The sequence below is a fragment of the Cladophialophora bantiana genome, assembly GCF_000835475.1.
Source record: "Cladophialophora bantiana CBS 173.52 unplaced genomic scaffold supercont1.10, whole genome shotgun sequence".
In the NCBI taxonomy this organism is placed as follows: Eukaryota; Fungi; Ascomycota; class Eurotiomycetes; order Chaetothyriales; family Herpotrichiellaceae; genus Cladophialophora; species Cladophialophora bantiana.
The window spans coordinates 316,523-339,221 of NW_015971584.1; the positions used below are offsets into that span (position 1 = coordinate 316,523).

The 22,699-nt window shown below is 52.8% G+C and overlaps 8 protein-coding genes across 8 annotated transcripts; 4 read left to right on the forward strand and 4 right to left on the reverse strand.

The window, feature by feature from the left end:
- Window positions 1-3,122: 3,122 nt before the first annotated feature.
- Window positions 3,123-3,981, reverse strand: Z519_07028 (uncharacterized protein; the record flags this gene model as incomplete). The annotated part of the gene is made up of 2 exons (XM_016764765.1): window positions 3,123-3,527; window positions 3,595-3,981. 2 exons carry the CDS (start codon window positions 3,979-3,981, stop codon window positions 3,123-3,125), a joined length of 792 nt encoding a protein of 263 aa, XP_016618715.1.
- Window positions 3,982-5,145: 1,164 nt separating this feature from the next.
- On the forward strand, window positions 5,146-5,541 carry Z519_07029 (uncharacterized protein; the record flags this gene model as incomplete). Its single annotated transcript, XM_016764766.1, has 1 exon — window positions 5,146-5,541. One exon carries the CDS (start codon window positions 5,146-5,148, stop codon window positions 5,539-5,541), a length of 396 nt encoding a protein of 131 aa, XP_016618716.1.
- Window positions 5,542-6,196: 655 nt separating this feature from the next.
- Window positions 6,197-6,865, forward strand: Z519_07030 (uncharacterized protein; the record flags this gene model as incomplete). The annotated part of the gene is made up of 1 exon (XM_016764767.1): window positions 6,197-6,865. One exon carries the CDS (start codon window positions 6,197-6,199, stop codon window positions 6,863-6,865), a length of 669 nt encoding a protein of 222 aa, XP_016618717.1.
- A 763-nt stretch (window positions 6,866-7,628) lies between these two features.
- Window positions 7,629-9,332, reverse strand: Z519_07031 (uncharacterized protein; the record flags this gene model as incomplete). Its single annotated transcript, XM_016764768.1, has 2 exons — window positions 7,629-9,239; window positions 9,300-9,332. The coding sequence occupies 2 exons, from the start codon at window positions 9,330-9,332 to the stop codon at window positions 7,629-7,631; spliced, it is 1,644 nt and encodes a 547-aa protein (XP_016618718.1).
- Window positions 9,333-9,893: 561 nt separating this feature from the next.
- Window positions 9,894-11,357, forward strand: Z519_07032 (uncharacterized protein; the record flags this gene model as incomplete). Its single annotated transcript, XM_016764769.1, has 1 exon — window positions 9,894-11,357. The coding sequence occupies one exon, from the start codon at window positions 9,894-9,896 to the stop codon at window positions 11,355-11,357; it is 1,464 nt and encodes a 487-aa protein (XP_016618719.1).
- Window positions 11,358-12,642: 1,285 nt separating this feature from the next.
- Z519_07033 (aspartate-tRNA(Asn) ligase) lies at window positions 12,643-15,510 on the reverse strand (the record flags this gene model as incomplete). Its single annotated transcript, XM_016764770.1, has 1 exon — window positions 12,643-15,510. The coding sequence occupies one exon, from the start codon at window positions 15,508-15,510 to the stop codon at window positions 12,643-12,645; it is 2,868 nt and encodes a 955-aa protein (XP_016618720.1).
- Window positions 15,511-18,311: 2,801 nt separating this feature from the next.
- Z519_07034 (uncharacterized protein) lies at window positions 18,312-19,877 on the forward strand (the record flags this gene model as incomplete). Its single annotated transcript, XM_016764771.1, has 1 exon — window positions 18,312-19,877. One exon carries the CDS (start codon window positions 18,312-18,314, stop codon window positions 19,875-19,877), a length of 1,566 nt encoding a protein of 521 aa, XP_016618721.1.
- Window positions 19,878-21,345: 1,468 nt separating this feature from the next.
- On the reverse strand, window positions 21,346-22,699 carry Z519_07035 (uncharacterized protein; the record flags this gene model as incomplete). The annotated part of the gene is made up of 3 exons (XM_016764772.1): window positions 21,346-22,395; window positions 22,443-22,496; window positions 22,544-22,699. 3 exons carry the CDS (start codon window positions 22,697-22,699, stop codon window positions 21,346-21,348), a joined length of 1,260 nt encoding a protein of 419 aa, XP_016618722.1.

Here is a 22,699-nt window from a genome sequence, read left to right on the forward strand (position 1 = left end):
GGGGGGGGGGGGGGGGGCGCCTGCAAGCGGTGTGCAATGCGGACTTGGACTTCTTGGACTTGTCGGCGCATCTGTGTGCATATGCAGGCCTGCACACTACTCGGAATGAGTTGGGGCTAGCGAGACAGAAGCAAGCCAACAGCACTGGGAAGCTAGAAATCCAATGCAGAAGACGCTATCTCACACAGCAGGATGTTTTTTTGGGTTTTGCACACTGACCCTGCCTTTGCATTAGATTGCTGTGGCGGATTCCTGCCCTTGACAATCGCACCAGTTTCGGTCGCTGGAGCTGAAACCCTCTCGTTGCCGTTGCGTCCACGCCACGGTCGTGTCACGTGGAGGCTGCGCAGGCTGCTTTGGCGCTGGTGACAGGGCCATGACATCATTGCAGCCCAAGTCTGTTTCGACGTCAATTGACTGCGGTTGTGGCTCGACACCCTCATCGACCAAAGTTTGCTGTCGTCACTGCCAAATCCACATCACCTTGTTCGCACCTGTCTCACCTCTGACTTCAGATGGGATGGGATGTCTCGTGCTTGTTGCGCATTGCACAGCACCTGCTCGTCCAACCCAACCGCCCGAACCCCGCGGTATCACTGACATCGGTCGCAAGCCTCCAAGTGGGTCATTTAGCTTGAGCCATTGGCGTCAGTGGCGCAGTGCGGCGTCTCTGATTGCTGGACCTGTGACCTCCGAGCCGCCTCCACTCACCCTCCATCTCATCATGTTCCGAAAGCACAGACCACCCGAGGCAACCTCGCTGCCAACCATCGACGAGCCGTCCACCGCTGCCCACCGACGCCCACCTCGGTCTGCAGTCCCCCTCTCGCTCTCTCGTATCTGGTGGTTGATAACTATCCTGCTCGGGGCCTTTCCTGTCAACTAGACTGTCCCTGTTGGCTGTCCCCAAGGCTCCAGAGCCCTGCCGTGGACACAATTGGGGACCAGAACATCACTACGTGATTTCTCCTCCTTGGCAACGATGTAATCTCACGCACGACCCGTGGACCGTTGAAGCACCCTTCCATCATGATGCCGAACGGCGAACCCCTACTGCACGGGCTAGTCTGCGCAGGGTCGTCTAAAAATTGCAGCCAGTGGCCCATCTGCTGCTATCCAGGCCCGTCCTCCAGGACTCTTGACCGTAGCGCTCTAGGGTTGTGAATCCATCCCGTTTTCAAAAACGACCGAGGGGGCGGAAAGACGTCAAACCCAGAACAGCTCCACAAAATGTCCTCTAATTCAACGGTGCAATGACATAGCTGCTCCGGCGCATTGCAGACCGAAATCTGAGGCGGCCACGATATGGGCCAACAAAAGCACAGCGTGCCAAATTTTGAAGATCGCACTGACGTGGAGCAGCTGTTTGGTGCGCCCCCGACGGCCGACGAGCGTGGATCTCCCTCTCATGACTTGTAGCGACGTGGTGGTCTATCAGGTACCAATGGACAGACCGTCTTGATTACCTAGGTATAGTGAAACGAGAGACTCCATGACGACCATTTAACCTTTGTGACCCGAGACACGCCGTTGTCCTGCAATATTAATTCGCACAGGACGATCGCCAACAAAATAGGAAGTGATTGTCAAGGTCCCCTGCTAACAGGAGTTTTGGGCCAAATTATCCCGGTACCAGAGCACTGTGCTGACAAGTGCTGTGAGTTGGCACTTGGGAGCGTCTGTGGGAGATGATGTGTAGCGTGTTGGGGGAAGAGAGTGAGCGTCCTTGAGAAACATGGACAATGATGATTTTCGATGGATGGATAGGTACCGCAGCCGCAGGATATTGGCGTTGTACTGTAGGGAACTAAGGACTCGCATGTATTGCTGGTAGTATTGTCTCAGGGGAAGGCGTACGTCCATGGACGGATGGACTACCTGCTCTGCCGCCATATGTCTGTGTGTCTGTCTGCCTACAGGAGAGTAGAATAGAGTGAGTGGACGAGATCTATCTGCAATCTTCTCATCTATATATGAGGAATGAACGATCCTAGGTTGGCCAGACCGGGTCTTGTTGTTCTGCTGTCCCTGCGCTGGTCCCATCCATCTTTCGGTCGCTCGTATACATATTTGGATGGATGCATCTCTTCTCTTGTCTTCTCTCATTCTATTCTGTTTCACCAATTCCCTTTCTCTTCCTTGTTTTCCCTTATCATCTCTTCGGGGAAATCTGACATGACCTATTCCCTTTGACGAGACGACGTGGCCAGTCGGCCCGCAAAGCTATCCTGGGAGTTGCGCATGGAGTGTCGAGCCAGCGTCAAGAATCGCTGGCAAGTGTCGAGTCCTGATCTTTGAGCGTTGGGGGTTAAGGAGCGAGATTTGAGCGTCAAGGATTGTGGATTGTGACGCTGGGTAATGAGTATCAAGCATCAAGAACCAGGAATCAAAACAGTAGAGTATTCAAAACTGAGCATCATGGGAATTGGATCAGGGGCATGTGTATTGATGCTCGGCTCCTTGTACATGCCTGCGGTATCAAGGTACGCTGTCTGCGGTACGATGTCTCTCCGTCTTCCTCTTCTTCTGCTTCCACTTGCCTGCGGTGGATGCGACTCTGGCTTTGGTTCTGGTTCTAGTTCTAGTTCCAGATCTAGCTCTAGCTTGCAAGGACGAGGAGGAGATGGAGGAGGCCGTCAGGCAGAGAGTGATCAAGTTGAATTCGTGTCGATATTTGTGTCCATCAAGCGTTATAGTCGTGCCTCGTGGCGTGTAAGTAGGTGTATGATTCCAGTTTTGGTCCTGCTATGGTCATGGACATGAGCAAAAAATATGAGCCTGGGTGGCTAAGTATGTCTCTGTGTTTGTTTCGTATTTGGCTTTTCTCGATGTCGATCTATCCGTCGGTTGGTTAGCCAGTCCCATGATTTCTGGCAAAGCCACTCTCCACCACGGCTCGGTATGTGGTGATCTGAATGTCCAGGTGGCCTATTCTTCGCTTCGCCGCAAGCGAAAGTGCACTGCTTGGAAAGGAGGTGTTTTCAGCTCATGTATTTCAAGTAGATGGACGAATGAATAGATAAAGAGAGGCCTACCCTTCAGGGTTTACGTGGCCGGTATCTTGCTTGACTGTGTATCTCCCACCAGGTCCTCGCTACATGGTCAGGGACTTGTCTCGTGGACTAACTATACATATGCTGGCCGAGGAAACCTTGGGGCATTGTGACTTGAATACCCAACGGACCATTGAACCCTGCGGCAACGCCGCTCCCCTTCGTCTGGGATGGGTTCTCTTCACTCTTGAGGCCATCTTCGTATAGAGACTCCAACATCCTCAAATCTCGCATGTCCCTCGGGGTGGTTTCGCGGTGGAAGTCACTGCGTGCAACCTCCCAACCACCTTGCTCCGGCCGCCTCTTCGGAAGCCCTGGGATATCGTCCCATTGACATGTGAATGATCGCCTTAGGACTTCGTCGCAAACCTCTCTTTGAGCGACGGTGGCCAGAAAGTCTTCTGGCCGGTTGTTTATCGGACTCGGCTGCGCTGGGTTCTGATGGAGCGGACACTTGCGGCCTGCCTGAATAGCCTGCGCCAGACATCAGCCGGTTAGTCAATCTCTGAATCTCTCATTAGCCGCAAGGGATGATACTCACCTGTTCGACATTTTGCTGTACGCAGATCGGACACCTCAATCCGTCCGGACACGTTCGACAGCCGACCACAAACTGATAGTGTATGCAGATCCCAAGACTGCGACATTTCTGCCGACAGGGGTATTGGACAAAAAAGATACATGGTATCACCATCTGCAAAGAGATCTGCCTGGGCTCTGGTAAAGGAGGTCGTCTAATCAACACCGGCGGAGCGAACGAGATATCCTCGGGTTTGACAACATGAAATATTCGGCCCTGGGGATGGTCTAAACTGTGGATGAAGAAAGCCGCCATCGGTGCCTGCTGCTGCATGACCATTGCTTGCAGTTGTTTGCCACCTACAGTCAAACTTGCGCCAAACGGCGAAATCATATGACTTGATGCCATGATTCCCTGCTTCGAGCCACACCAAACCAACTGTGACAGATGCCTGAGCCACGAATTTGTCGAGGAAAACTCTCTGTCGGGGATGAACAACTAATTTTCGACGGCCGATTGAGTTGTCGACCAGTATTTATGCCTTCGTCCTCAACTCCAACAGGTGACACGTCTCACAAGGGAATGAAATGTCTGGGCAAGGAAGGAATATGAATGATGCATTGTCACTCCGTAGATGCGAAAAGCCGAAGATATGAAGATCTGAAGGGCTGCAATCGCCACAGATTTCACCCCAGCCATGTCGGACTGACCATGTCTCGAACCCTGCCGAGATTGCTAGTCGTGAGCCGTCTCGAAGCGTTGCATCACTGGCCTGGAGATATTCCCAAGTTGACAGCCTGGCGTCTGGAAATCGGGGGGGAATTCAAAAGCGGCTTTGTCCCAAGCCCGAATTGAGGGACCTGAAACAGCACGGCTGACTGGAATCCACTCGTAGTAACGAAAGGCCAGTCATAGCCTCGCATTGCACTGGGGGGCCTTGGCCTCTTCCTTCAGTAGACTGGAGTCATGGGACTCGTCTGGATTGAATATTAGGATGGCCACAGTGAATAGCTGCAGGCGGAATGCCCCTTCGCTAGGAAGAACATGGGGAGAAGAGCAGTGGAAGCAGATGGGAGGGGTCGTTGGAGGACAAGCCGGGGGAGAAGCGATCACACTTGGAGCCTGTCGGGGGATTCTGGCATCTTTCGATGCTGGTGGGCTGAGTCTGGTGGTGCGAACTGCGCTTCAGATGAGGCTGGACATGTGTGGTATCTAGTTGTAGTTGATCCTTCGTTGCTGGTGGTGAGGTGAAGTTGCATCCTCTTCGGAGATTTTTCTTCGGCAAAAGTTGTTCTGATTCAGGCCAGTCAACGATTGGTGGTGATTCCCTGGAGCTTCAAAAGTTCTTGTGGCGTTGGATACAGCTGCCAATTGGCGGCACCGTGTTGTGTCATGCAAGACTGTGCCAGCTCATTGGGGCATGCTGGCAGCCTCGCTCTCCACCGCAACGACACTGGCAAAAGTTCTAACAAACATAATGGACTCTGTTGGAGGCGCGCTGCTGGTTTATTTATATCGACTATGCCCCCTGGGCTTGGGGATGTTCAACATTGTTTGTCAATCTCCCTGACAATGGATGTTTACAAACTACCATCACCTACTGCAAGCGATTGGTACCATCAGGCTGAGAACGGGCCTTCGCACTCTCAGGATGATGTCCTCATGTACATTGACTCTGGCATCTCTGAAGATGTCTTCAGAGCTACAGATGCGCATCCCGCAACTCCATCCACTGAACCTCTGGACTCCGCCATCGACCGGCAACACCCTCTGGACGATGTTGTTCCAAGTTCATACCAACTGCAGACACCGCTTCCATTATCTGTACGTCTGAGGAGACCAGCTCTACCGCCAACCGTGTGGGAGCACTTCAAAACAATCATCCAAGACTTGTATCTGCATCGGCAGCTCAGCCTCGAAGAAGTTAGAAAGAATATGAAGCAGCAGCATGGTTTTGATGCCACCTAAGTCAGGGAAAGCAGTTGACCTGGTCTACGGCTAACGTTGATAGCGTCCAAATGTAAAAGAAACGGCTGCGGGACTGGGAACTGCGGAAGAATTACACGCAACCGCAGAAAATAGACGCCATCAAACCGCTGACAGAAGCACGATCAGAGTCCCAAGGCCCTTTGTCGTTGACGCTGAACGGCAAAGACTGTGGCGCCCTGTCCTGCAAAGGCGGAAACGAGTCATTCTCGCTCATCGACCTTGTCCGGACTCCAGCAAAATCCAGCGAAAGCATCTTCAGGAACTCAGGCGCACACCTTCACCGGAGCGGATTCAGCTCCAACTGCGCCGCGAGACCCAGACTGTCGAGTCCTTACTGAAATACGCCCAAACGTACCATTCATGGTGTCAGTCTTAGGACCAAGTCCCGACTGTGTATAAATATACTATGGAGCTTCATGAGGGCTTCTATGGCGTTATGGCAGGGCTTTCGCTTTTTATAAGAGATGACTCCCGTGCGTTTCAGGTCATATATAAATGCTGCTTTGCCTTTCGTGCCATCCTTCAATCAAAAGCATTCCAACTGATGCAAGAAGTCGTCACTTTCGGAGCTCACTAACAGTACGGAGGAGAGTACTGGTGGGTAGGAAAGTCAGTCTTGAAATTCTTTGCCTCAATGGCGTACGCGACGCTCTGGATGTTGCACCCCATCGCAAATTTCGCGACCCTATTACTGGACACTATCGAACAACAGCATTTTGCTCCCTTCTCGGCTAGGTATGCAGAACTTTTGATGCATGACGCGGAAACTGTGTATGATGACGAGACTCGCACGGAGATGCAGCTAGGCATAGTTGATCTTTTGCTTATAGTGGGGCAACTTGATATGGGATCTCGTTTGTGTCGACGTCTGTATGAGGGTATGCAACCCATTCCTTCCCCTCCAACTCCAATGCACAGAAGACTCCTGCATAAAATGAGCTTTGTGTTAATGGAAGAAGAAGACTACTCGGCGGCTGAGAGTCTCATCCTGCAGCAACTCAGCTGCAATGTTGCTGCTGCTGGAAAGCAGAAGGGTGATACCTATGGAGTCTCTGCATGTGAGCGATTGGCATGGCTGTACTCTAAAACGGGGCGTTTTGAAGAAAGCGAGAAGTTTTGTCGGCTGGCTGTCGAGGGGGCTCTGGAGGGTTTCCAGTCCGAGTCGAACGTGCTGATAATTTTGTCTGCAGTTGAGCATCATCTTTCGATCCTGGGAAAGGAAGAAGACGTTGTTCAGCTTCGGACTGAGTGTCAACACATCTGGGCAGAATTGGACGAATGGAATCTCGATTGTAGTCTTTGAGCGTGAATGAACCGAAGAAAGTCTTGGGTAAGTGTCTCGAATCCTGCCCTGTCCGGAACAATCATTTGTAATTGAAGGCATTTCCCACCAACTCCGGCACAAAGTATCAACAGGAGGATGGGGGAGAGAGTCAGAACGAGGAAACGAGGATTCTCTGGCAATGCCCCGAGGGCGTAACACATTCCCAATTTTCCGGAATGGAGACGGGCATAGGACACCTGCTTGGTGTTAACCAGCCTCACAACAACGGAGTGGGCATAGCGAGATATGGACGGTAGGGATGTCGAATGCGACACGGACGAGAGTACGAACGTTTGCAACATATTGACGTTGGGATTGATATTGACAAGGATGATGGCGGCCCCAGGAGTCTAGGCGTCCCAAGTACTCAGTGGTCAGGAGTACGGGAGTCATTCATGCGTTTTTGACTGGTGTTGTAGTTCTTTTCCCTTTCTACATGGAATGAAACGAGTTGAACTGGGTGATTGGACTGGAATGCAAAATTCTAAATCTGAGAAGGGAATGGATGACCGATTGAGGAGTGAGTGAAGAAGTCTCACCATTTCTTTCTTCCTGGCTCTCAGAAGCGCACTCCCTTCCCATAGAGGATGACAGACATATACATAGATCATGAAGTCCTCGCGTGCGTACATGCAAAAGGGGGAGAACCTAGTGCCACGATCGAAGACATGAAACGAAACCATCACCAATCCACCCCTTTCCCCCGGCACATTGAATAGCACCCATCGTGTATGGTCATTATTCATACCTTTTCCCATATCCCGCTCTCACTACCCAACGAGTGGAATCCCCATCCTGAGGCAGAAGCAGAGGTGGAGGCCGAAGTTGAAGCTGGGCCTGAAAGCGGGTGTCCAGCTACAGACGCGCTGCCAGCGCCAGCAGGGGTCCCAGCTCCGCTTGCACTCCCACTACCACTCGCATCATATCTCATGGACTTGTATATTCCCTCTTCAGGCCGGGGGGCTGTCTTCTTCCGATTCCATCCCATCATCAACCCCACCAATCCGCCGGGCATGAACTTGCCTACATAATCATACATCCTGGCACCACTGCCGACAAAGATGACGTTCGGTCTTGTGTTTGTGGTGAATTCCAGGAAACTATATCCAAATGGTCTGTATATTTGCGGCGGGGCGAGCGCGTCGAAGACCGCGTTGTGGAACTCCCTCGCCGAGGAGCCGCGGATGAAACTCCTTTGGCCGAGCGACTTGCGTTGGTGAGCGGCGCGCTGTGATGAGTGCCAGTGAGAGCTACTGTGTGTCAGTGCTGATGAAGGGCCCGGGTTGAGCGTGGTTTGAGTTGGTGTCGTTCTCGACCAGGAAGTGACGGAGCCCATGTCGAAATTACCCAATTTTAGTTCCGAGACAGTGATATTTGCGTTGGCAGCGGTGATTTCTCGTCTCAGTGAGGCTGCAAGTGCTGAGAGGGATGATGCGACGAGACATTCTGGAATTTGGCGTGGCGGGGAAAGACTATGCGGGATGGACGGGTATGCAACAATGATTGACGAAGGTGACTTCGGATCGAGACTGTGGTTTGCTAAAAGGGGGAGGAATTGTTGTACTGTCAAGAGAGGCGAGACGAGGCGCGTGTTGATTGTATCTACTATGTCTGAGGGAGGGATCAATGCGAGTGGCCCTTCGCTGTAGCCCGAGCAGCCGGGGAAGACAATGAGACCAGCCAATGTCATGTTCCCCATGGAAGAACCTGAGCGGTGCGAGCTCCTGCTGGGCGATGAAGACCGAGACGACTTCGTAAGAAGGTCACGGATGGATTCTAGATTCGGATGTACGTCCAGCGCCGGGTTAGGAACCGTAGAAGTTAAATCAATCCAGAGTGGGCGCAGGTCGGCTTTTGCTTCTTGTTGTATGAGGGAATCTTCTTCGGTCGAAGAGACGGTAATATAGACCACGTAGCCTCTGCGTTCAAGATCAAGAGCCAGCGACCTCGTCAAGGCGTCATGGAAAGTCGAGCCAGCGAGTATAACGATCTCCTTCTTAGCGCCATTAGGCAGTTTCTTCGCTCGTCTCTTTCTCGCGTGTGCTTTCTTCCTGCGGTGGATCAGGTATAAAGTTGTGCCCGCGAATGCCACAATGATCGCAATCGCGGTCCGATTCCTTGAAACCCAGGCCGTGGTCTTTTGGAGGATACCCTGTGGTGGGGGAGGTGGACGAGCTGAAAATTGGCCCTGCCCTCCCCCGCCTGGTTGGCGCAGCGGCCGGAGGGAGTCGGGAATCCAGCTTGCCCGGTCGATGGCATCGCGGATGTCGTTGGCAATGGCATTTGCATGCTTGTCGACGTAATCCGCTATGCGACTGCCGTAGTGGGCCATGTCTTGCGGGATGGAGGCAAGCTGAGGGGAGGGTCAGTGATCCCGACGCAAAAGTGATGCTGGGTGTTAAGGAGTCCTCACCAGGTCTAGGAATTGCTGGTCGTCACTCGTCATCTTAGGGTTAGACAGTTGTATTCATCCGTCATCAAGTTGTATGTGAGGTTGCTCGTGCTGTGACGAGGGAACAGCTTGACAGTGCTGAAGAAGTACAGGGCTTTCAGCAACAAGTACCGAGCATGTACATCGGCGGTCGCGGGGAAGTGCAGTCGGGTGTAGACCAATCACAGAAGAGGAACGCCCCCATGATGGGGTCACGTGGAGGATCACGTGTAGAGCGGCTGGGCCATCAGGCTGAGATACATTACGAATCCATCCTTTCTCTTCCTCACAACGTGAACCCCAAATAGTGTTCTTCTGGCATATTCCGGAGGCGTCTTGAGGCGTACCTGATAGCGTGCTGCATTTCTGCATTTCAATTCCGTTTGTTCTCGTTTGCCCACCGATCTGGTCCACATTCACTCGGTCGTTGTGACGAGCAAAGGGTGTCGGTGGCGGTGTTCAACTTGGGGACTCTGGCCGGGCCTGACGAGCGTTACTTTTTACATCTCTCTGCTTCCGAATTTCTAGCTCCGTTCATCTCCCATTCCTTCGACAATCGTCAATATCCACCCCAAGATGTCGTACGCACGCAGAACAGAACTCGACCCGCTGATCGACCAATTTGAGCATATATCTGCGAAATCTCGTGCAAATGAAGCCCTACACATCCTCAGGAAGACTGCCTCTATAGTAAAACCCATCATGCGAGTCCGCAATTGGCGTGTGGGGATACTTTGCGAATTCTTCCCCGACGATCACGGTCTGTTGGGTCTGAATATCAACCGCGGCGAAAAGATCTACCTCCGCTTGCGCTACGCCGGAGATGAAACCCAGTTCTTGCCATTCGAGAGTGTTGTGGATACCATGCTACATGAGTTATGTCATATTGTTCACGGTCCGCATGATCAAGCCTTTAATGCCCTGTGGGATAAACTTCGCGATGAGCACGAAACCCTCCTCCGCAAAGGCTATACCGGCGAGGGATTTCTCGGCAAGGGAAGTCGGTTGGGCGGCCAACGGATACCAAGAACTGAGCTTCAACGACAAGCTCGTGCAACAGCGGAGAGACGTCGCCAGGTATCCGTCCTCTCACAGGGCAGCGGAGGGAAAGTGGGGGGCCAGGGGATCTTGCGAGGTCAGAATGCTCGGGAGATCATCGCCGCTGCAGCAGAGAAACGGAATCGCATCAATCGCGGTTGTGGCAGCGCCGTGCCCGATATGGGTCGGAAGATAATGCAGGAAGAGACGATCAAAAAGCAAAAAGTCACCACAACCAAGGCCGAGAAGGCGGACGAAGATGAGGCGGCGTTGATGCAGGCATACATTGATATGATCCAGGAAGAAGAGGCGCAGCTGTTCGGTGAGGGATATGTCCCCCCCAGTCAAGAGAATCCCACAGGAGGCGTCAAGAAGGGCAACAGCATTTTCCCACCGGTTGACACGAGATCTCTGCGGGAGGAACAACTTCAGATCGAACGACAACTGCAGCAGCGGGCACGGTCAAACACGTCCGGCAAAGAATATGAGCCCGAGACGAAACCGAAAGCAAAACTGAACACCGCTCCGCTTCTCGACCATCCAGCGTCAGACCTGCCCCAAGACGAAGAAACCTGGACCTGCGAAGTCTGCACCCTTATCAACCCCATAAACTACCTGCAATGCGAGGCTTGCGAAACCGAGCGACCGGCCATCTACTCGCAGGCCATTTCCACCTCCCACCCTCCACCACCCTCCGCCAGCTCGTATCTCAGACCGAAATCTCAAGCAAGGACCTCTCTACCTCGCTCCTTCAGACCTACTACCGCGACATCCACATCTTCTCACTCCGGCCCCCGCTCGTACAATGCTCGTCCAAAGCATCCTCCCTCCGTCCTTGCCCCCCGCCTCGGCGCCGCCGATAACATCGCCCGCTTCGAGGCCGCCGCCAAGGAAAAGGCCCAGAGCAACCCCTTGGGATGGACCTGTGGACGATGTGGTACCTGGATGGAAAATCAGTGGTGGACCTGTAGCGTGTGCGGACGGATGAAAGAGACTTCATGACCCGACGTGACTCGGGCGCGAGGGAGACCAGGGGAAGGATTACCTGCTTGCTATATGGACCGTGAAGGAAGAGACCACTGAAGGGGACAGGGATTGGCAAAGTATGAAATATGTTCGGCTGAGTTGCATAGAGCAAGTGACGATTATTACGATGACGACCTTCTCCTCGTTGAACGTCGAAACAGAACACTGACTGATTTTCTCTCTCTGACTTGGCAAGGCGTGGCATAGCATGACATGACGGGGTCGATGTCAATGAGCAGCGGCAATGTGAGCGGGAGGGGAGAATCCGCGGGCGCCGGCGATGGGCGGTGTATGTACGGCAGCGAGGACAACGCCACATATAGTCCAAGACACCCTATGTAGTATGTACTCTTGACGGCGCAAGCTGCCCGCGACTCGATATTGAATGTCTACCTACCCAGCCACTAACTACACCACTACCGCTACACGTACAGAACTCGAAGCTCTGCGGCGTGATCGATCCACCATGCATGGCGTGGCAAAGTGTACCTTGCTCTCCATTCGCCTAGGCTACCAAGCTAAACCAATGTAAAACTGCCTAGGGAGCTTGACCGGCCTGGACTGATTCCCGCGGCGACTGTAGGTATCACTACAGAAAATAATTGCCGCTACAGGCTTTAAGTATATTGCTAAATCAATGCCTAGAAGAGTTTCAAGGGATCTCGGACTTAATTCTCAGTCACGTAAACGCCAGCGTCATTCTTCAAGAGGTGCGAGATGTGCCGATCTATTCTACCGAACTGGTACGGGGCTGTGTTGGGGGTTGGTATGCCAGGTGCTTGCTTTGCTGTGCTAGATGGTATCTGAAAGCGTCATCCAATGACATTAGGGGAAAACAAGAGATGACAGGCATGACATTTCGATCCATCAAGAGCTCCAAACTTCCGAAATTCGTCAACAGATCAGACCTCTCCAGACTCGTCTGTCTTCCCTCCGCTTTGCTGCCAATCTCCCGACCGTCTTTGTTCTGCATGCTGCAATCAAAAGGTACTTGGAAAAGCATAGCTAAAGTGGATTCTTCGCTTGCGATTGCGTCAACCAATGTACCAGCAGCATGGCATGCCTAAGAGAACAGCGTTGATTCATCTCATTATTGATTTCTTAGCTCGAGATAACCGGATTGCAGAATATGATTTTGATACGTGGAGAACCGGCGCCGTTCTAAGGCTCATCCTGGAAGAATCTATTTCGCCATGATTGATTAGCTTTGTTTCGCTGAACACGCAATTTGATGTCAGCGCAAAATGGGAGGTCGGAATACTTACCGCATGATGGCTTTGATGCCTCTAGAACCAAGACCATGTGGAGGATAAGCAATCCAGATAGGATCCGCCACAGCACCCATCTTCTCTCGGAATTCGGACTTTCTGGCGAGGTTGAATTGTTTGACAATGGCATCATACGTGGCCTGCAACATCTTCACCTTGGCACCGCTCATATGATGGCCCGGAGTCAAATGAGTGGCCGCACCGCCACCAAACGTGACACTGTTCACACCAGCGTTGGCAGCGGCGTTGAGCGCATGCGTGGTTATGTATTCGATTGTCCCGGATGGCGCTCCTGGGAAGTCCAAGGTGTACTTGGCCTGCCAGCCTTTGCGAGGGGCAATCTCACACATGACCGCGATGCCGCAGAGGACGCCGTCTTTGTCTTCGGCGATGAAGTAGCGCCTATGTTTCTCGTCTCGAAACAGATCGATGTTCGACAGATGGATCTGGGTCCCCTTCCGGTTTGCCAACCAGTCCTTGACCCGGGCATTGGCACGTTCTTTGATACTCTCAGGCACGGGCTCTTTAGGATCAAGATCGGTAATCTTGACGCCATCACTCTGAGCCTTGCGAATCTTCCTTGCAACCTCGGGGTCGGACTCGGCGGTTTTCTTGTGGGGATCAACACGCTCTTCGGCAACGCAGGACAAAGTTTTCCAACCCAACTTTTCGCCAAGGACTTCCTCCAATTCCGGGCTGATCAATAGCCACAGGGGCTTCAGACGCGTCTCTCTCTTCAACCACTGGAGAAAAGAGACGACGATGCGGTAGTATTGGCTTGGGTGGCAGAGCGGGTCGCCGGGAAGAATGGCGTAGTGGCCCTCGGGCACATAGCACACGGCCGCACCAGTATCCGCATGACGCCAGATCTGGTAACGTTCGTCACCCCAAGATGTCGAGGTCGCGTCACCGTAGTTTGCAATGAGGTCGAAAAGGTCTGGCATCTTCCGGTCTTGAACTGCCACTTCCCGCCCCCGTTCTTGTTTCCAGACAGGGTTCAAAGTGTCTGCTTCGGGGTGTCGCAGTTTCTCAACAGCCGGCTTGGCTGGGAAAGACTTCGGATCTCTGTGGAATAGCGAGGCGAGGCGAATGTTGCCCAGCTTGAGAATAAGCATGACAATACGTTCGAGACCGACACCGCATCCAGCGTGGGGAGGAGCACCCCATTTGAAGCCTTCCATGTAATCGGCCATGTCGTCAGGATCGATGCCGACCAGACGCATATTGTCTTCGAGCATCTTGGACTCGTGGATACGTTGACCACCAGAAATGATCTCTTGTCCACGGACGAAGACGTCGAAGGAGTTGGTGTAGCGGTCATCATTTGGATCAGGCATGGTGTAGAAAGGACGAGCAGATCTGGGGAACTTGTCCAAGATGTAATAGTCGGTCTTGTACTTCTCCTTCATCAGCTCACCGAGACGGATCTCGTCCCTGGTGGCGAGATCTTCAAGAGGCGAGATGGGCTCGCCATCTTCATTCAACCAACCCGAGTCGGTGAGAAGCTGGACGGCATCTTTGAAGGGGATTCTCGGTGTTTCATCCAGCCACACGAGGTCTTCGCTCGGGAATTGCTCTTTGACGAACTCGACTTCCTTGCGATACTTGGTGTAGATGCCCTTGAAAATGCTTTTGAGGGTATGATCAATGATGTCCATCATCTCGTGATAATTTTCCTCGATAGCCATCTCAAGATCGAGACCAGTGTACTCGGTCAAATGACGATGGGTGTTGGAATTTTCAGCTCTGAAGACAGCACCAATTTCGTAGACGCGCTCAAAATCCGATGCTATGGCCATTTGTTTAGCCAACTGAGGAGACTGGGCAAGGAAGGCAGGACGTCCAAAATAGTTGACCTTGAACACCGAGGCACCAGACTCGGTCGCCGCCCCTTGAAGTTTTGGTGTGTGGATTTCCACAAACCCTTGTTCGTCCAGGGAGGTTCTAAAAAGATTTCCCACGGCGGCCTGAATACGGAAGATGGACTGCGAGGTGGCAGTTCGCAAATCCATAATCCGGTTGGCCAGTCTCACACGGTCAGGAATCTGACTCTGGCGGCCGTCGACCTTTTGGTCATCGTCGAGAATGGTCAACTCAGCCTCCTGGACCGAGAAAGGGACGGGCTCTGCCCGTTTGACGATGATGTGCAAGCCGGTCACCTTGACTTCTACGTTGTGGATGGAAGCAGACTTGACGGGTATCTGCGGCTTCTGAAGCACGCCTTTCACAAGCATGATATTGCCAGTGCGCAGATGCTCGGCCCAATGAATCATGATGGCCGAGACCTTGCCAGGTTCCTCAACAAGGACACCTTGGATGGTGGAGATTTGTTGTCGGAAGATCAGGAAAACCAGTTTAGCACCCATGTTCCGGACATGGTGCAATCTGCAGCGAAAGATGACTTCTTGGTCGGCCATCTCTTCGGTTACTGTGCTTAGGTCGAGCCGATGTTGAGTGTGACTGGTTGTGGATTGCATCAACGGAAGCTCGCCGTACCGTGCTTTCATATCTTCCGTCTCGGTTTTGGCAGCCTCTTCCAATCTTTTCTTGATGCGCTCCTCCGAGTCGTCACGGTTGTCAAGACTGAGCTTTGAACGGTGTTCGTGTTTTCTTTGTTTTGCCAAGGCTCTCTTTTGCGCGTTCTTGCTCAAGCTATCGCTGTCAAAGTCGCTCATCTCGGACTCATTATCGCTGGAGGTGTAGTCCGACTTATCGCCCAAATGGAGGAACTGAGCAAGGGATCGACGGTGAGGACCCGGGCTTTGAGAGGAAAGGGGGGACATATGGCCCTCGGTCTTATCTTTGGGAGTTTCGCTGCCATTGGCGTGCACATGTTTGGAGAGTTTGCGAAGGACCGACATGATGGCGGCGAAGGGTGGAAGCCTTCGTTTTGGTTACCACCGGGGAGGAAGATCTTGCAAATGAAGTCCAGATGTTTTTGGTAACTGCCCGGCTGATTTTTGCGCCCCGAGATTATTTTGGGATGGACTGGGCCAACCTGGTTTTGGGGGAGGGGGACAAGGCTCTTGAAATGGAGTCTTGATTACGTTGACCCTGAGTGAGCAGTCCTGGAACTGCGCCTGGTGGGTGGGTTTGCTGTTGCGCGCACGTCACTCCAAACTGCGGGCACAGCGGGATTGACTGAGCGACGATGAGACAACTGCGGCGATGTGCAGTTTACTCGGGAGAAGAGTTTTCAACGTCGACGCTCGGTTTGGGAGGAGTTTCACCGATTGTCGTTTTCCGCCAGAGGGAGCGAGGAGGGAGGTTGGCATGCGGCGGGAGGGGCGGCGGGAGGAGCGAGGAGGGATGGAGGGAGGGAGGGAGGGGGAAAAGGGCAATGTATGCCAGATGCGATAAGATTAGGAAGAGTTGGTCGAGAACTGTAGGATTCGCTTCGGGCGTAGGCTGCTTGCTTGCTTGCTTGCCACAGTGATAAGCACAAACAATTGGGGAATTTGCGAGCAAACAACCTTTAGCAGCAGCAGAAGCAGGGGAGTCGCAAAAGATCAAGAGTGGCAGGACGAGGCAGGCAAGAAGATGCTGAGCGGCAGGACCGGAACCTTGTTGGCCGGCAGTCAAAGGCTGCAGGGAACTGCAGGGAACCACAGAGGGGGGCAGAGGGGGCCACTGCGTCAGAGGCTGTTCTTCTTACCTCCTTCTTCGGCGTCTTGTTTTCGCAGTCGTCGTCTCGGTGGGTATTGTGCCATCTGGGTGCCATCCACTATCCATCAAGCCGTCCATCCACCGGCGCTGCTTCTCTCTCACCGTGAGGCCGGCGGTTTTTCAAAGTTGTCGGCTGTATCAGCTGTATCAGCTGTACACAACAATGATGAGTAAGGCGGGGTTGTCGTCCACCCAATCATTCCAGCATTAGCGTTTGCTTGTCATCAAGGGACGCTCTCGACAACGTTTCGCGGTCGGCCAGCCATTTTCTGCTTTCGGTTCTTGCTGAGGTAAGTCCGTCTCGAGTCTTCAATCCCCTTTTGGCGTGACTGATGACAGAAAAACGTTCTTTGGGCCGTTGTGTTGTTTGGGCCACAGGGTGGGCGAGTGGATTCCTCCCAACCGGCGACCACGGTGGACTTGACGAACTTCCTGTTTCTGTCCCGGCTCCGATCACGCGGGGCCGTTCTTTGAGCCCCTCGAATGTTTGTTTTCATGGAGCCTAGGACTGGCCCCTGATGATTACTCGTACTGAGGTGCCGAAGACCCTAGGGATGGGACCCTTATGTGAGTCTGAGCTGGCCTAACATCGGAAAGGGGAGCAGCAGCAGTAGCAGCAACAACAACAACAGAGAGAAGAGGGGCAGCGCAGCTGAGACGGGCAGGTTCCATATATGTGAAAGGTGTGTCTCGCACGAAGAACATAAAAAACCTGGTTCCTCGCAAGTCGCACCACATATGGCGAAGAGCTGAACAGACGGGACAAGAAAGCTTTACTCTCTAGCTTGTTGACCTTAAAATCATGTGTGGCGTTTGTTGACCGATCTTCTCGCAACTCTTACTCTATCACGCGGGCATGGCAACCGGCTTACTCGGTTCCAGGACGCACGAGGCCTGCAAAACGAGGTGGCCGAAGCTATAAAAGGGGGCAAGCAACAGGCTGACGGGCTGATGGGTCAGTCTTCAAGAACCACTGTTGAGGACCCATATCAAGAAAAGGGGCATCTTAATGGGTTGTGCATCCATGCACAGGACGGAAAGCATAACAAGTACTCACACGGATACGAAAGATGCACCACATCTGGCGCCCAAAGCTGACGGAGTGGAGGAAGAGGGACCTGTACAGCCTTGCCGGAGCACTAGGTATGGGAAGTTTTGGTGTCGAAAGATGTGCTGCGTACATGAGGAGGTGGAAGGGCCCGTCTGGTCGTCCTGGAGACCGGTAATATGAAGGAAAATGGAGGGAGAACGGAGTCTTTTGTACTTGTGCAAGAGATGTACCTCGTCAATGAATTGTCGTTGAGGCAATTTTGGTCGAGGGAAGGTTTTGCTCGCCTCGGATCGTCTAAGCGTCTTGCCTAGGCCCCAGGACCTCTTCATGATTCGCCTGGGATTTTCCCGGGCACCTCTCCAGTGGTGCTTCAGGTGCTCCAGGGCCCACGATCCCCTGCATGGTGTCGCCCAGGGCCACGCACAACCAGGACGTTTCGGGGTTCCAGACTTCTGTAACAAGCCTGGGCCCACACAGTTCTCAGCCCACAGCCACACTGGGCACCACGCGTCATAGAGAACCCCCGATAAGCAGATTGGCCCAGCGACGTGAATGAAACCTTCTAGATTCGCAACAAGACGCCTGTTCCAGCATTCATCAGCCCTCTCTGGTGCTTCTATCGCAGTGCAAATCACGCTCGCAACACGCCCTGCCACCATCTGGTCGAATCAAGCCGCGATAAACGGATCAACTGCCCCAGCCAGCGCTTGTTGCGATTTGGACGCTGTTCAGGTCACCCGGCCTAACATTACTGCGCGGCCCTCGTAGTTGCGAGTCCGCTGCGCTCTTTCTGACGCTCTCATTATCAATGAGCCCTTTTTGAATTTTCCCGGTCCAATATTTGATAGAGTGCAAGATCGGTCATCTACATTATCCTCGAGCTCCTCTCTTGCTCTTCGATGGTCGTCTTCTTCGATAAAACTGTTCCGTGCTTACCTCGCCACCATGCCTCGGACGCCCTCGCCCTCCCACCTCAACATGACGCCACCAGGTGAAGAGATCCAGATGAGCGAAACCAAACCTCATGCCGAGTCAGAACCAGATCCTGAACAACAGCCTGCAGCTGCCAGCATTGACGCCCAGGACTTTGCATCGCCCAAGAACCCTGCCATCGCCTTCACCGACGCCAGCAGAGCCGAAAATGGCCACGCACTCGAGCCTCCGGGGCACATGCTCGGCGAAGTGTTTTCCAATACTTTTTCCAATGAAGAGGAGGAACGCCAGTTTTCCATGAGACCTCGATCCATGTCCCACCATCTGTCTGCGAAGGATATCCCATCTAGGAAATGGCTGAAAATCAAGGCAAAGTGGTGGCGAGCGCTGGAAATGCTGGGCATGTTGTTTCATAGCTGGGCCTGGCCTCGTCCCGCAAAACCGGCCTTCAAATGGGGCATCGAGACAGAGACCGACCCGATCGAGCTCTATTTCTATCTTCCCCCGACATACGATGAGATCCTTCAAAGGGATCCCCTCTACCGGTTCCCTGCGGTCGTCAACTTCCATGGTGGCGGGTTTTGCTTGGGTGATGCTCAAGACGACCAGTATTGGGCGCGGGTTGTCCTTCAGCACACGAACTGTATCTTCGTCAGCGTCAACTATCGACGTGCTCCTGAACATCCCTTTCCCACGCCCGTGGACGATTGTGTTGAAGCACTCGTCTTCATTGCCGAAAACGCCGAGGAACTCCATATTGACCAAACAAACATCGCTCTTTCCGGGTTCTCTGCGGGCGCAAATCTGGCCTTCTCAGCTCCTTTACGCCTGGCATATCATCGAAAGTTGAACGGGCTGGAGAAGACCCGTTCCAGACCCGTGACCGCGCACAGCGCCGATACTACCGACACGTACGGGACCTACATGACTGACCACGACGATCATCACCACGAATCTCACAATTTCCTCACACCCGTACCCTCGGGCTCAGTCCTGTCCACGTCGAATTTGGTGCGCCAGAAGACAGGAACCCCTCTCCAAATCCGCTCCATCATCGCTTGGTATCCGCTGTTGGACTGGACTATGTCCCGGTCACGCAAGATCCGGGAATCTCTCAATCCCAAGAAATGTCTCTCCAAGACCTTCACCGACTTGTTTGACTTTTCCTACCTGCCTGCTCCGGACATGCACGGTGATCACTGTAGCCCTTACGCATCTCCGGCTCTGGCGCCCGACGAAATGATCCGTGAGGGCCTGCCACGCGATATCCAGATGTGGCTTTGCGAATGGGACATGCTCTTGCGTGAAGGACAGTTGTTTGCCGAACGGCTAGACGCACTGGGCAAGCGAATCGACCACAAGACGATCCCTCGGGTGCCTCATGCTTGGGACAAGTCGCCCAACCCGTTCCGTGACCAAAGGGCCATCGACGTCTTGTATACCAAAGCTGCAATGAACTTGAACCGAGTCTTCCAAGACAGGAATGGCGTCGGTCCTTTCAGTTCGATGAGTTCGCTTCATCCCGAAGATCCAATCATCCAGAGACAACCTAGGAGGAGTGTCGTCTTACCGATGTAATCTTTCTCGGACAGATCCTGCAGGAAGCGAACTATATAAGCATCAGCTCATTGTGGCAATCGACTGCGGCTTCTCGCTCTATTCTAAGAGCCGAGGTGAGAGAAAAAGTGAAAGGTGGCCACTGTCTTCGTGTTCCGAGCCTCGTGGCCAGATTTGGTGGTCAGCCTTTTCTCGGATCTTCGGATGCCGATGGAAGTTTGTCTAGCCCCGAGAAGATGTCATCCCTCATCACTTCTCATCTATCTGGTCAACGAAAACGATGCTTCTCATATTTCCGGGTGGATTTGGATATATGGCACCCATCTATGAGCTTCGTTGACCGATCGGGGACACTTATTGCCACAACGTGCCGCATGATTCGAACACTTGTCTCTGCAAGGCGCTATGTGGTCGATGTCACGGTCCAGTTTTCCGTGTCATTTTTCCCTCATCTCCGCCATACCCTGCACCAACACTCCCGCATATCATTGTTCCCTGTCAGCGTTCTAGCGTCGGTGTCTGGTGTTGTGTTGATGAAGTCAATTGTTCCTGATCGTCATGTAGTCATGACATTTTTCTTCGAGGTCCTTTTCAATTGATTAGGCTAATCGCCTCTGTGTATTTTTCCCTCCCTTGTGTTCCTTCCGTGTGCAAGAGGGTGCAACCAGGGCAAGGAGCATGGGACTGGGGGACCGCCAATGGTGGTTGTGCATGAGGCAATGGGTTATGATGGACGATGATCTCGACGGATAGCATGAATGGAATGCATTAAATGAAACGAGTAGAATGGGGGACGACAGATAGACACGACTCGAGAAAAAGTTCGGAAAGAATCATTTCATTACCACAACCAAGTCCCAGACCAAAACATCCGCACCCACCGTTGCCTTTGCTCTCTCTTCTCTGTCTCTCGCCCTCGTCCCTCCCCACTTCTATTTGACGTCCATTTTTTCTAGAATGCATATTCTTCCGCGCCTCCGTCCCGCGCCTCTCGCTGGTGGGCAGCGCCTCTCCTTCTCCTTCTCCTTCTCTTACCGTCAGCATTCAACATTTCGCACTCTATAACCTAGCAAGCTTGTAGATCAAGAACATACCGCGTGAGCCTCAATGCTGGCGAAGCTAGAGTTGTGTCGTCTGGAGCGGAGTTCTGGCTCTCCTCAGACCATGACCGTCTGGAAAAACATTTCAATTTGGTTGAACAGGTAAAAGCGATTGTGCATGAAGAATTCAGGAACCGGGACATTGACAACGAGATCTGTATTCTTACATTATCAACACTAGCATACTGAGTTCTATGATCTGTACAGCGCATTTTCCGTTGGAAAGCTCTATCATACAATGTTTTCAGTTGTTTCTGCTCTTCTCAGTGACACAATTTCATCTCGTCTCAGTCCATCTTTCGTTGCTTCGTGTCCGTTCCTAACGTGGTCGCGTATCATACCCCCATTTGCCTCCCTTTGATACAATCATTACAGCCTGTGCTGTGTATCTAGTATCGCTTGAAAAGACCAGGGTGTGGTGCTGGGGTGGTGGTGGTGGTGGCAGGGTAGAATGGCATGGCATTGGCCCTCGGTGGTGTACGAGCAGCAATAAAGGTGCCGTTGGATTCTACGGTATCAGACGCTGCACCTGTTCCTGTGGGTTGGGTCTCAGTCCAATTGGTTTGAGTGTTGACGGTGACGGACCAGTCACTGCCGATGGTGCCAGTGTAAGAAACGGGCGGTCCCCAGGTGGTGCTGTTGTTTGTCCCATTCCAGCCTGGCAGGCCGGTTCCTGAAATAGTAGTATTGGGAGCCCAGGAAGTTGGAGTGCCCCAGGTGGTCATATTGTTGGTGACATATGGAACAATTGGAGTTGTTCCGTACCAGAGAGGTGTAGTGGGAGTGGGAGTAGGGATACTGCTGCAGACAAGGGTGTGATACTGTGAGGTGTCGATACCCAAGGAAGGACCCGTCCGATTGAAGAGGCTGAGAGTGTCACAAATTTGACCTCGGTCAGTGGTGATATCAGCAGCAGCAAGAATGCCGATGAGAGCAGCATAAAGGCTTGCGTACAGCTGCTGACGGCTGGTATCAAAGTCATAGCCGTAAGAGGCACAGAAGCAGACGATAGACTTGACATTGTTGGGGGCATACCATGACTGGTACAGTTGGTATGCAACCAGATCAGTGTTCAGCTGGTCACAGGCCGCATGCAGGTCCATGCCGGAGTCGCAGATGCTCAACGCAAACATGGCGGATGCAATGTCGGTGAACTCGTCCCTCAGGCCACCGGAGAGCAGGGAAACATCCGGAGGCAGAGCATTGGCAAAGCTGCTTGCTAGATCTGCCAGGGCAGCTGATGTGGCTTGGTCAGAGCGACGGTTGATATGTGACTTCTTCAGGTCTTCCATTTCGTTCCAGCTGGCAGTCTTAGGGGAGGGGGCAGCAGTATTGTCGTGGGCAGCATGGTGCATTCTGGTGCTGGCTGTACCTTCAGGGATGCATTGGATCTCGGTGACGGTAAGCATTGAGCTGGTAGATCTGGTAGTGAAGGGACCCTGCAAAAGTTAGCATCGGTCAACGTGGACAATGAGCTAAACCTCACCTGAACATCAACACTTGGGACATTTGTGACGGTGCAGATACTACAGTCCACAGCCTGCTCTTGTCAGTATATAGGGAAACATCAGAACAAGAGTGACTCACATATCGGAAGGTTGTCATGATTGCCTGGTAGACAGTGCTGGTGGGACCAAGCTGAGGAGGCTGAGAAGCAATGTAGGTGAGCGTACAATTGGAAGAGTCCCGCGTTGACTGCATAGATGACAGTGGAACCATGTCTGAGAGACTCTGAAGGGCCAT